Source organism: Haemorhous mexicanus, chromosome 15, assembly GCF_027477595.1.
Source record: "Haemorhous mexicanus isolate bHaeMex1 chromosome 15, bHaeMex1.pri, whole genome shotgun sequence".
NCBI lineage: Eukaryota > Metazoa > Chordata > Aves > Passeriformes > Fringillidae > Haemorhous > Haemorhous mexicanus.
In genome coordinates this window covers 16,406,203-16,417,915 of record NC_082355.1, presented here as the reverse complement: position 1 = coordinate 16,417,915, position 11,713 = coordinate 16,406,203, and the positions used below count along the sequence as shown (strand labels likewise).

General features: G+C 63.5%; 1 protein-coding gene across 1 annotated transcript; it reads left to right on the top strand.

Annotated features, from left to right (window-relative positions):
• The first annotated feature begins 683 nt into the window (after positions 1–683).
• On the top strand, positions 684–7,233 carry LOC132334191 (START domain-containing protein 10-like). Its single transcript, XM_059860053.1, has 6 exons — positions 684–1,157; positions 5,045–5,192; positions 5,283–5,386; positions 5,478–5,595; positions 5,796–5,848; positions 6,350–7,233. Exons 1-6 carry the CDS (start codon positions 993–995, stop codon positions 6,560–6,562), a joined length of 801 nt encoding a protein of 266 aa, XP_059716036.1. The 5' UTR covers positions 684–992; the 3' UTR covers positions 6,563–7,233.
• Positions 7,234–11,713: the final 4,480 nt, after the last annotated feature.

Sequence of the window (11,713 nt, the reverse complement as noted above, 5' to 3'; positions counted from 1 at the left end):
GAGTGGTTCCCAGTCCAGGGAGAGATGGAGGGGCTGGAAAAGGAGCAGTAGATGCTGCTGGCAGGGCTGGAGCTGGGGGAGAGCTGGGTTGGGATCTACCAGCATCCTGCAGGTGCCCTGGGGACAGAGCCAGTCCCTCTCGGTAGGGCATGACTGGTACCCAGGGACAAGGGACGTTCATTGCAGCTCCAGGCTGGGCAGCAGAATTGGTATTTTCTCCTGGGGAGGTGGCACAGCTGTGGCACTGAGGTGGGCAAATCCATCCTTGCAGGCTGGGCCGAGCCCTGGGTGACCTTTCCTGTGCTGCTGCTGTCCTGCTCACGGTGGGAGGGGGGCTGGACACCCCCGGGGGTGCAGCACGCTGTGAGCCCAGCAAGGGCGCCCTCCCCTCACAAATCCCTTCCCCCCAAGCCCCAGGGCAGGCTGAGAGCCGAGTCCTGTGCGCTGGGCCGTGCCCCCTCCCTGGCCCTCATCCCGCCGCTGCTGCAGCCGCGGGGCCGAGGCCTCTGCTGCTCCTGGCATCAGCTGATCCCTCCAGGCAGCCGCCGCTGCAAAGTCAGGCTCAGAGATTGCCAGGGAACCGGCGAGGGGACAGCAGGGGTGGCAGCCCGGGGGGCTCGGGGAGCCGGGGGCAGCTGCGCCTTGAAAGCCGAGCCACCTGCGCGCTGCTACCTGCTGAATAATAGAGGAGCTGCCAGCCAGCCGAGAGAAATGTGATGCTGTGAGGCGGCCCGGGAAGACATCCGAGCTGCCGGCAGCTGCGATAGCAACTGCAGCCAAGGAGCCTTCCAGCCCCGGGGCTGCCTGCAGCGCTCTGCCCGTGCCGGGGTGCCGGGCCCGCTCCAGGGGCACGGGCTGGGGCTGGCAGGAGGATGTGAGCTGCAGCGGGCACCCAGCGAGGCACGGCTCAAGGGCAGGGCTGGGTTTCCCTGGAGGTGAGGCAGAGGCAGAGGCGGTGCCCGCGCCCGCCCGGGTGGCAGCAGCTCAGCCCCATGTCCAGAGGAGGGGAGATGGTTTATATCCCGGATGACTCCGACTTCAGCTCCTTCAGGGATCAGTGCGAGAGCCTGGAGGGCTGGCACTGCCGCTACAACAAGGCTGGCGTGACCGTGTGGAGTCAGGGCCAGGAGGAGAGCTGCACCGTGCAGAAAATCAAGGTAAGCGGAGCTTCCCTGCCCCAGCCGTGTGCCCGGCGGCTCCCGAGGGTCCCTGGGGACTGCCCCGTGCTGGGGATGTCGGTCCGGCCTGCCTGGGGGTGTTTCTGCCCCGAATTCCAGGGCTGGCGGGGTTGGAACCCGAAGGTGCTTCCCAGCTGTTCCTCCGGCTGCTGCTGCCAGCCCCGGGGCTGCACCCGCCGGGATCCCCGCAGCCTGCTGCTCGCCTGGGGGCTGCCCCCGGTCCCCACACCGGCGGGAAGGCCCCGGGATCAGTTACACTGTGGAGATGGCCCTGCCGGGAGCCCCCGGACAGGCTGATGGGACGTGTCCTGGTGTCCCTACCCCGGCTCTGCCATCCCCTCACATCCCCACGGGATGGGATCCTGGGGGAGCCCCAGGTGCTGTTCTGGGACGTTTGTCACTTGCCAGGGGCTGGACCTGGGGCGCTGCAGAGGGACAAGGAGGTTCAGCCATCCCTCAGGTACCTTTTGGTTGATCTACACAGCCCAGGGGCACTGCCAGGTGGCCCAGGGCACTGCCAGGTGGCCCAGGGCACGTCAGGAGTGGCTGCAGGGGGCGCAGGGTGAGCCCAGGACGGGCATCCCGGGCTTTGGCTTTTCTGGCACCAAGAATCCCAAGCCCCGGGCAGGGATGGGACCTGCCAGAGCGAGGAGAGGCAGAACACCTGACCTGAAGGGCAGCCCAGCTGCTGGAGAGTGTTCAGAACATCAGACCTGCAGGGCAGCCCAGCTGCTGGAGAGCATCAGGGTTAGAGTTAGAGTTCACCGGGCAGTGCTGGGGGAGGATCACCACAGCCCCGGGGAGGTGATGAGGAGGGAACAACGCTCTGGAAGAGGCTCTCCCACCGCTGTCCTGAGCACAGGACAGCCAGCAGCAGCTCTCCTGCAGCCGGGGCATAAGGAGGAGCTGGGCACATGCTGCTGCCGTGGACAGAGACCCTTCGGGGCCAGGGCGAGGAGCAGGAGCAGCACTCTCGGCAGAGCTGCAGCTGCAATACACATTTTCCTGCTGCCGTGAGCCAGGGACAAGCTTCTGCACCTGGCTCAGGGAGCATTTAAACCAGCTGGGCATGCACAGGATTAAGGGGTGCTGAGGGGTCAGGCCAGCACCTCTTTGAAAAGTCCTGGTGACTGCAGCAGGTCCCTGACACCTGAGAAGAGGCAAAAATCACATTCCTCTCCCAAAAGGAAGCTCCAGGATGGCCCTGTGTGCTGCTGTGTCACCCCAATCCCTGGGAAGGACACGGAGAACGTGCTCCTGGAAGCCATGTCCTGAAGGAGGAGGGCAGTGGTGACAGCAGCAAGGGCCTGACAAGGGTAAATCCTGCCTGAGCAGCCTGCTTGCCTCTGCAGGGAGAGGTCTGGCTCTGTGGCTGTGGGCAGGTCCAGCCTTGGACAGGGCTTCCTGTGGTGAGATCTGGACTGCTCAGAGGGACCAGGACAGGCTGGCAGGAGCCCCTGGAGTCCAGCCCCCAGCCCAGCAGAGGGGCTGCAGTTCTGTGCCCCCTGCAACCACTGAGCCCCACAGGGAGGGGACCCCAGGCAGGTCTGGGGCAGTCAGGGAGTGTCACCCAGCCTGGTTCAGGGCAATCGTGGGGATTCTCCCTGCCCTGGAGAGAGCCTGGGCACGGTGCAGGGGTTGGCACTGCCCAGAACCCCTTCCCAAAACGTGGGATGCAGCCCAAGCTGCACAGCTCTCTTGGGGTCAGGAGAGCCTCAGTCTGTCCATTCACTGAAGGAGTTAATTAGCTCAGATTCCCTGAGCAGCTGGAGCTCTGGATTTTTTCCACCCAAATTCCCTGTGGATGGGTCTGGGCTCTGTGCTTTCCCCATCCCAGGTGCTGTGCCTGGCAGGGCCGTTCATCCGAGCCTGCAGGGGGTGGTGAACAGGCTTTAGTGTGGAATTTGGGGCAGCAAGGCTGCGACGGTCCCTCTGTGACAACCGGAGTTCCCTGGAGGCCCATGAGCTCCACCTTCAGCTGGAAAATCCCTCGCCCTGCAGCAGCAGCACCTCCAGACCCTGCTGCGAGGCTGCAGCCAGGGAGGGAGAGCAGGAGGAGGGGGCTGGGTGCTGCCACCCTCCCCCGGTGCCCTGGGGACTGCAGCACATCTCCGAGCCCAGCCTGGGCACGAGTCCATCCACCCCCGGGCCACCAGGGAAAGCTTGCCCGAGATTGATGGCACCTGCCACGCTCAGAGGGCCATCTCCGCTTACACGGCGCCTCATCAAAGATGCAAGGGCTCTAACGAGGAGCAGATGACATCTCCCTCCTGCCGGCGCTCAGAGGAGCAGGGCGGCCGCCTTCATCAATAATGCACGGCTGGCGCGGCCGGGCAGCTCCGCGGCTCCAGTTACAGCCGGGCCCGACAGCCCCGGGAGCGAGTCTGAAACCCCCCCGGGAGAGAGCCTGAAACTCCCCCGGGAGTGATCCCAAACCCCCCCGGGGTGGGTGTGAACCCCCCCCGGGAGCGGCCCCCACACCCAAGACTATCATGAAGGCACACGGGCGCCCCTTTGCTTGCCCTGCAAGGACATGGGGCAGGGGACAGGCATCAAAGCCTAGACCAGCTGGACCACCGGTGTGAGGGTCACTCTAGCCTCACCGTGGCTCTGGGGCTATCCTGCAGCAGGGACATGTCCAAAGTCCTCCATGGCATGGGGACATGGGACAGCCCAAAGTCCTGGTGCCATCCTCCATGGCACGGGGACATGGGACAGCCCAAAGTCCTGGTGCCATCCTCCATGGCACGGGGACACGGGACAGCCCGAAATCCTGGTGCCATCCTCCATGACACAGGGACACGGGACAGCCCAAAGTCCTGGTGCCATCCTCCATGGCACGGGGACACGGGACAGCCCAAAGTCCTGGTGCCATCCTCCATGGCACGGGGACACGGGACAGCCCAAAGTCCTGGTGCCATCCTCCATGGCACGGGGACACGGGACAGCCCAAAGTCCTGGTGCCATCCTCCATGGCACGGGGACACGGGACAGCCCAAAGTCCTGGTGCCATCCTCCATGGCACGGGGACACGGGACAGCCCAAAGTCCTGGTGCCATCCTCCATGGCACGGGGACACGGGACAGCCCAAAGTCCTGGTGCCATCCTCCATGGCACGGGGACACGGGACAGCCCAAAGTCCTGGTGCCATCCTCCATGGCACGGGGACACGGGACAGCCCAAAGTCCTGGTGCCATCCTCCATGGCACGGGGACATGGGACAGCCCAAAGTCCTGGTGCCATCCTCCATGGCACGGGGACACGGGACAGCCCGAAGTCCTGGTGCCATCCTCCATGGCACGGGGACATGGGACAGCCCGAAGTCCTGGTGCCATCCTCCATGGCACGGGGACACGGGACAGCCCAAAGTCCTGGTGCCATCCTTCATGGCACGGGGACACGGGACAGCCCAAAGTCCTGGTGCCATCCTCCATGGCACGGGGACACGGGACAGCCCAAAGTCCTGGTGCCATCCTCCATGGCACGGGGACACGGGACAGCCCAAAGTCCTGGTGCCATCCTCCATGGCACGGGGACACGGGACAGCCCAAAGTCCTGGTGCCATCCTCCATGGCACAGGGACACGGGACAGCCCAAAGTCCTGGTGCCATCCTCCATGGCACAGGGACACGGGACAGCCCAAAGTCCTGGTGCCATCCTCCATGGCACGGGGACACGGGACAGCCCAAAGTCCTGGTGCCATCCTCCATGGCACGGGGACACGGGACAGCCCAAAGTCCTGGTGCCATCCTCCATGGCACGGGGACACGGGACAGCCCAAAGTCCTGGTGCCATGGGGGACAGCCCGAAGTCCCCGTGCCCAGGTGGGCACAGCCCCGGGCTGGGTGCTGTCCCTCTCCCCACAGACCCGCATCTCCTGCAAGGACGTCCCTGCCGAGACGCTCTATGACGTGCTGCACGACACCCGCTACCGCCGCAAATGGGACTCCAACATGATCGAGACCTACGACATCGGCCGCCTCACCGTCAACGCTGATGTGGGATACTACTCCTGTGAGCACCCCTGAGACCCCCGGGCCCCCTCCCCAGCCCCCGTGAGAGTGTGGGGCCATGGGGGCCGGGAGTAACGGGATCTGCCCGCAGGGAAGTGCCCCAGCCCCCTGAAGAACCGGGATTTCGTCACGCTGCGCTCCTGGCTGCCCCTGGGCAATGACTACATGATCATCAACTACAGCGTCAAGCACCCGGTGAGCCCCGGCTGCCCCCAGCCCTGGCAGGGCTGCCCGCGGGCACAGGCAGGGCTGGGCAGGCTCTGAGGTGCCCGGAATCTCCCTGCAGAAATACCCGCCCCGCAAGGATTTCGTGAGGGCCGTGTCCCTGCAGACCGGGTACCTGATCAAGGCGAACGGGGACGGTGCCTGCATCCTCTATTACCTCACCCAGGTGGACCCTCGAGGTGAGTGCCCACCCGAGGGGAGGGGAGGGGGCTCACCCAGAGCTCACCCCCCTGGCTCTCCACCACCCAGGCACCCGGGAATGGGGACAGCCCGACGATGCAGGGGTGCCCACCCCAGCCCTGGGGCGGCTGCAGGCTCATGGTGCCTCCCCCGGGGCTGGCCCTGCTTCCCTGGGTGATGGAGATTTGGGCTCTTGCAGGGTCGCTGCCAAAGTGGGTGGTGAACCGCGTGTCCCAGTTTGTGGCACCGAAGGTAAGGAGGGGGATGGGAGTCACGGGCAGCAGGGATGAGCTGCCCAGATTACCCCGGGTGGGGGCAGGGTGGGTGACCCAGGGCCCACAGGGTGAGAGCTGGATGACCCAGGGCTCTCAGGAGGGATGCTGGAAGACCCAGAACTCATGGAATGGTGCTGGGAGACCCAGAGCTCACAGAGCTGGGTGCCCCAGAACCTGCAGGGTGGGTGCTGGGCAGTCCAGAGCTCCCAGGATGGGTCCTGGGTAATCCACGGCTCTCAGGATGGGTGCTGGATGACCCAGAGCTTGCAGAATGGGTGCTGAGCTATCCAGGGCTCACAGGATGGATCCTCGGTGGTGCAGAGCTCCCAGGATGAGTTCTGGGTGACACAGGGCATGCACTGGGCCCGTTGCTGGGGCAGCCAGGCCCCCATCCCCTGCCAGCACCCCAAACCCTGCAATGGGGGAGCTGTTCCCAGAGCCCAGGGCAGCCCCAGCTGCAGCCCAGCTGTGCCCTCAGGCCATGAAGAAGATCTACAAGGCTGGGCTGAAGTACCCAGAGTGGAAGCGCCGGCACGACCCCGAGTACAAGCCCTGGGTGTACCCCGAGCAGAACACGCTGCCCAGCGTGAGCCTGGCCGAGCTGTCCGTGCAGCACGCCGAGTCCCTGGAGAACATCGACGAGACCGGCCTGCCCGAGGAGCACCTGAGCACCAGCGACCACGAGGCCTGAGCCCTGAGCATGGGGAACCCCCTCAGCACCGAGGCTTGGCACCCAGGGGCACAGCTGGGAATTTGGGCTGTCCCCGCTTCCCCATAGTCACATCTGCTCTCCAACTCCTTCATCCCCTCCCTACCCAGGCAGTGGGAACTGTCCCGTGGGATCTGTGCCACGGGTGCTGGGAAGAGGCAGGGTGGGCACCCTGGTGGCCCCTGTGCCCATGGAGATGTCCCTGCAGGAGGCAGAGCTGGCAGTGGGTGTTCAAGAGAGGCTGGCCAGCCTGAGGTGGGCAGGAGCTTTCCTGGCACCAGGATACAGCTCTGCCTCTGTAAGACTCTCAGGGGCCCAGAGGAGGAGGGTCTGTGAGGGTCCTGCCCAGGCTTTGCAGCAGCACAAGGTTTGGATTGACCCTCTCTGGCCTGAGGTCCAGCTCTGCCAAGCCCGAGGTCAGGCAGGACCCACTCCAGCCCTCCATGCCCCTCCAAGCTTAGTGTGACCACCCCCCCCATCTCAGGGAGCCCTCCCAGGCCCTCTCCTGAGCACCAGGCTCACCTCTGCAGGCTGGCTCTAGCCCAGCTGGCTCTGGGGACCCCTTCCCCTGCTGGTTTGTGGGGTTTGTCCTGGCACTGGGGTCCTGGGCCCCCTGTGTCCCCAGTCTCCCAGTGTTCGCCGCTGCTGTGGTTCCTGGCACAATAAAGGGGTTGGTGTGTGTGCGAGAGCTCTCGGGGCTGGCACAGCATGGGGAGGGGGCTGGCACGGAGCCCACCCAGAGGCATCCAGCTGAGTGGGACAGGAGGGTCCATCCACACAGCCCCAGCACCCTGGGGTGACCCTCAGCAGGGACAGAAGCAGCCCCAGCAGGACAGGACAGAGGGATGCCAGGCTCTGCACCCCACGGGGGCGTGCGTGGGCTGGGGGCAGCTTCCACCGGAGAACGGGAAGTTGGTCTAGACAGGCACTGCCGTGGGAATTCGCTGACAAATGAGGGATTTTCCACCCACTCCTCGCCCCCACCCCCGAGGCAGCTGCTGGGCTCCGTCCCCAGCTGGATTTGAGCCTGAACTGTGCAAGGTCAGTGCAAATGGGAATGTCACTGCAGCTTTTGGGGTCCCTCTGAGCCGGCTTCCCCCCCCTGGGCCCCGTTACACCCGGGTCCCCCTCCAGAGCTGCCCTGTGTGTGCTTCCCCCACACATGGAGCTTTTCTCCACCCTGACATCTCAGGCATGGATGCTTGCTGTCCCACTTCAGCCACCCTGTTAGGTCACAAATGTTCCCTGCTGCCTCGGGGGATATCGTACACACACAGAGTGCTGGCAGGGGGACAGCAGGGTCTGGCTGTTGGGACAGCCGGATCTGGGGCTTTGCAGCTGGGCTGGCTGCACAGAAGCCACTTCTGCAAGGAAAATGTGGAAAACAGGGACAGGGGATGTGCAGCTCGCACCTCGCAGCACACGGCGACCCGGGTGTGCTCCCTCTCCCCATGCTGCTCCCACCTCTGGCAGCAGACCGGGATTATTTTACCTCTAAAATCACAACCCAACCCCAATTTGCCCCAAAACCACTCTGGCAGAGCTGGAAACTGTGGAAAATCACCCCTGGGTGCTGCCCTGATGGGGCAGAGCCCTCTGGCACCCCGAGCCCCGCGGGTGCTGGGGTGCAGACCCTTTCCCCCGGGAAGAAGCCTCGTCCCTTCACATTCCCGGATGTTCCCCTGCAGGATCCAGGCTGCAGCTCTGCCGGGGGTTATTTTTAGCCAGCCCTGAGTGGGAGTCAGGAGCTGCTGCCTGAGCACCGAGAGTCCAGCAGGGAGCCCCAAGGAAAGCTGTGCCGGGCGGGGTGATACCTCAGCCCGGCATGCGTCCCGAAACTGGGATGGCGGTGGCACAGGGAACGTCCCTGTCACCGTCCGCATCCAGCACCGGGCTCTAGGAGAGCTCCTGGCCCCAGACCGAGCCAGGGTGGAACCGGGGGTCACCGTGGAGCGCGGGCAGCCCCGGCGCGGTGATTTCTCTCGGAACGATGTGGGTTTCCTGCGGCACAAACAGGAAAGGGACCGGCCACGGACACGCCGATGGCGCAGGCAGGGTGCGGGGGGCCCGGAGCCCCCCGGGGGCCCTCGCTGGGGTTTTGGGGGAGCGGGTGGCCCAGGGCCCGGTGGGACGAGGGCCAGACACGCGGGGGCTGCGGCCCCGCACGAGAGCCCAGCTGGGCGCTTTTCCTGCCCGGCTCCGAGCGCAGAGGAGCCGCCCGCGCGCAGAGGTTGGAAAGGAAACGGGAAGCTGCTGCTGGACGGGAGATTAGCCCGAGGCAGTGATGTCAGCCGCCCCTGATGGATCGGGGGCAGCGGCAGCGTGTCACGGGCCCCATCTGGCCACACACCGTGTCAAACGTGCCCCTGCTGGGGCAGGATGTGACTCCATCCCTGGATCCCGTGATTTGTGACTCCTGAGCTCCTGGACAGGTCTTGGGCAGCTTTCGGCCCCACAACCCCGACCAGGACACTGAGGAGCCCCCCCAGCAGCCTCATGGACTGGCTTTGAGCAGGACTTTTGCCTGGAGAGGCCCAGCAGATTCCCAGTACTCCAGTTTCCTCCCCCCCAATCCCTTCCAGGGGCTCAGCTCTCTGCCATGCCCTGCAGACCCTCAGGGTCAGTCCCAACCCCACATTCCCAGCTGTTCCCTGTGATATTTCCTCTCTAGGGATGAGCCTTGAGTGTCCCTCAGCCTGTCCTGCTCCGTAGAGATGCTCCCACCACCACCCCACACATGAACTGCGTGGGTGGGGCTGAAGGTAAAGAAAAATCTGCCCCAGGGTGCAGCAAAAGGTGAAGGCTAGGGAGGGAGGGAGGGAGGGAGGTAGGGAGGGATGGATGGATGGATGGATGGATGGATGGATGGATGGATGGATGGATGGATGATGGATGGATGGATGGATGGATGGATGGATGGATGGATGGAGGGATGGATGGATGATGGATAGATGGATGATGGATGGATGGATGGATGGATAGATGGATGGATGATGGATGGATGATGGATAGATGGATGATGGATGGATGGATGGATGGATAGATGGATGGATGATGGATGGATGGATGGATGGATGTATGATGGATGGATGGATGGATGGATGATGGATGATGGATGAATGATGGATGATGGATGGATGGATGGATGGATGGATGGATGGATGGATGGATGGATGATGGATGGATGGATGATGGATGGATGGATGGATGGATGGATGGATGGATGATGGATGGATGGATGGATGGATGTATGATGGATGGATGGATGGATGGATGATGGATGATGGATGAATGATGGATGATGGATGGATGGATGGATGGATGGATGGATGATGGATGGATGGATGGATGGATGAATGAGGGATGGATGGATGGATGAATGAGGGATGGATGGATGGATGGATGGATGGATGGATGGATGGATGGATGGGGACCTGGACACAGGAATCTTGAGGGACAGTGTCATCCAGGGTACTGCCCAGAGAAGGAAAGGATCAAATGGGCTTTCATGCTGGAAGGAACCAACCTTCACTTTGATGTTTGCTTCCTGCAGCCCCTGCCAGCATCTTCTCAAAGCCCAATCCAGCCCCAGGGGGAGTTTCTAATCCTGCCCATCCGCCTCCTTCTGGGAGCAGGCACGACCTTCCTGCTCTGTGACCATGGCAGGACTGGGCTCTGTGCCTCTGCCCAAGCATGCTGCTGTCTAAATATATAAATATAGAACTATAACTATAAATATAATTATAAAACTAAATTTAAATATAAACATAAACACAAATGTAAATGTAAATAGATCCCACCAGCAGGCTGGCAAACACTAGGAGCAAGCAGAGGCTTTGAAACCTGCTCTGCAAAACCTGGGCTGATAGGAAGCCCTTGGGAAGCCTCCCATCCCTGTGCCCTGCTGTGCCCTGCTGTGCCCTGCTGCCCTCCCTGTGCCAGCTCTGGGGCTCCGGGCTGGTCCCATGGCTGGAGGATGTCCTTGGTGGGTTCTGGGAAGGAGCACTCCCCCTTGGGAACCAGGTTCTTGAGCAGGGGCTCCTCCTGCCAGGGGAACAGAGCCCCAAACCGGGAAATTCAGTGACTGGGAGGGAGCAGGGAGCAGTGGAGAAGGTTTTCTGTACCAAACTGCCCTGTTAGCAGCCAGCAGGGTGTGGGAGCTCGACCCTGTCCTTGGGCACACCAACCCTGCCAGGACAGTGACCTGCCATCGTGAGGACATCCCAGAGATAACATTTCCCTCCCCTGCTGCCCATCCCTGCCCTCCTGGCAGCAGGGAGGAGCACTGCTCCCAACAGCAGGTTCTGAGGGTCCCAAAAGCACTGCCAGCAGGTCTGGGGTGATCCTGTCCCTGTGCCCAGCCCTGGGGACACCTCTGGAGTGCTCCTGTCCCTGTGCCCAGCCCTGGGGACACCTCTGGGGTGCTCCTGCCCCTGTGCCCAGCCCTGATGACACCTCTGGGGTGATCCTGTCCCTGTGCCCAGCCCTTGGGACACCTCTGGGGTGATCCTGTCCCTGTGCCCAGCCCTGGGGACACCTCTGGGGTGATCCTGCCCCTGTGTCCAGCCCTGGTGACACCTCTGGGGTGCTCCTGCCCCAGTGCCCAGCCCTGGGGCACCTCTGGGGTGATCCTGCCCCTGTGCCCAGCCCTGATGACACCTCTGGGGTGATCCTGTCCCTGTGCCCAGCCCTTGGGACACCTCTGGGGTGATCCTGTCCCTGTGCCCAGCCCTGGTGACACCTCTGGGTGCTGTGTCCAGCTCTGTCCCTCAGCACAGCAGGGCCAGGAGCTCCTGGAGCTGAGCAAGGGCCTGGAGCAGCTCTGTGCCCAGGAAAGGCTGAGGGAGCTGGGGCTGCTCAGCCTGGAGAGGAGCCCCAGGGAGAGGGGCCTCAGCCCTGGGTGTCCTTGGGAGTCCCTGGGTGTCCCTGTGTGTCCCTGAGTGCCTGTGGGTGTCCCTGTGTGTCCCTGTGTGTCCCAGTCTGTCCCAGTCTGTCCCCTAGTCTGTCCCTGTGTCCCCCAGTCTGTCCCTGTGTCCCTTTGTCTGTCCCTGTCTGTCCCTGTGTCCCCCAGTCTCTCCTGGTGTCCCCCAGACTATCCCTGTGTCCCCCAGTCTGTCCCTGTGCCCCCCTGTG

Coding starts and splice junctions, on each gene's coding strand:
- LOC132334191 (XM_059860053.1), top strand. CDS start 993: ATGTCCAGAGGAGGGGAGATGGTTTATATCCCGGATGACTCCGACTTC. Junction 1,158..5,044: donor GCACCGTGCAGAAAATCAAG/GTAAGCGGAGCT, acceptor CTCTCCCCACAG/ACCCGCATCTCCTGCAAGGA. Junction 5,849..6,349: donor CCCAGTTTGTGGCACCGAAG/GTAAGGAGGGGG, acceptor CTGTGCCCTCAG/GCCATGAAGAAGATCTACAA.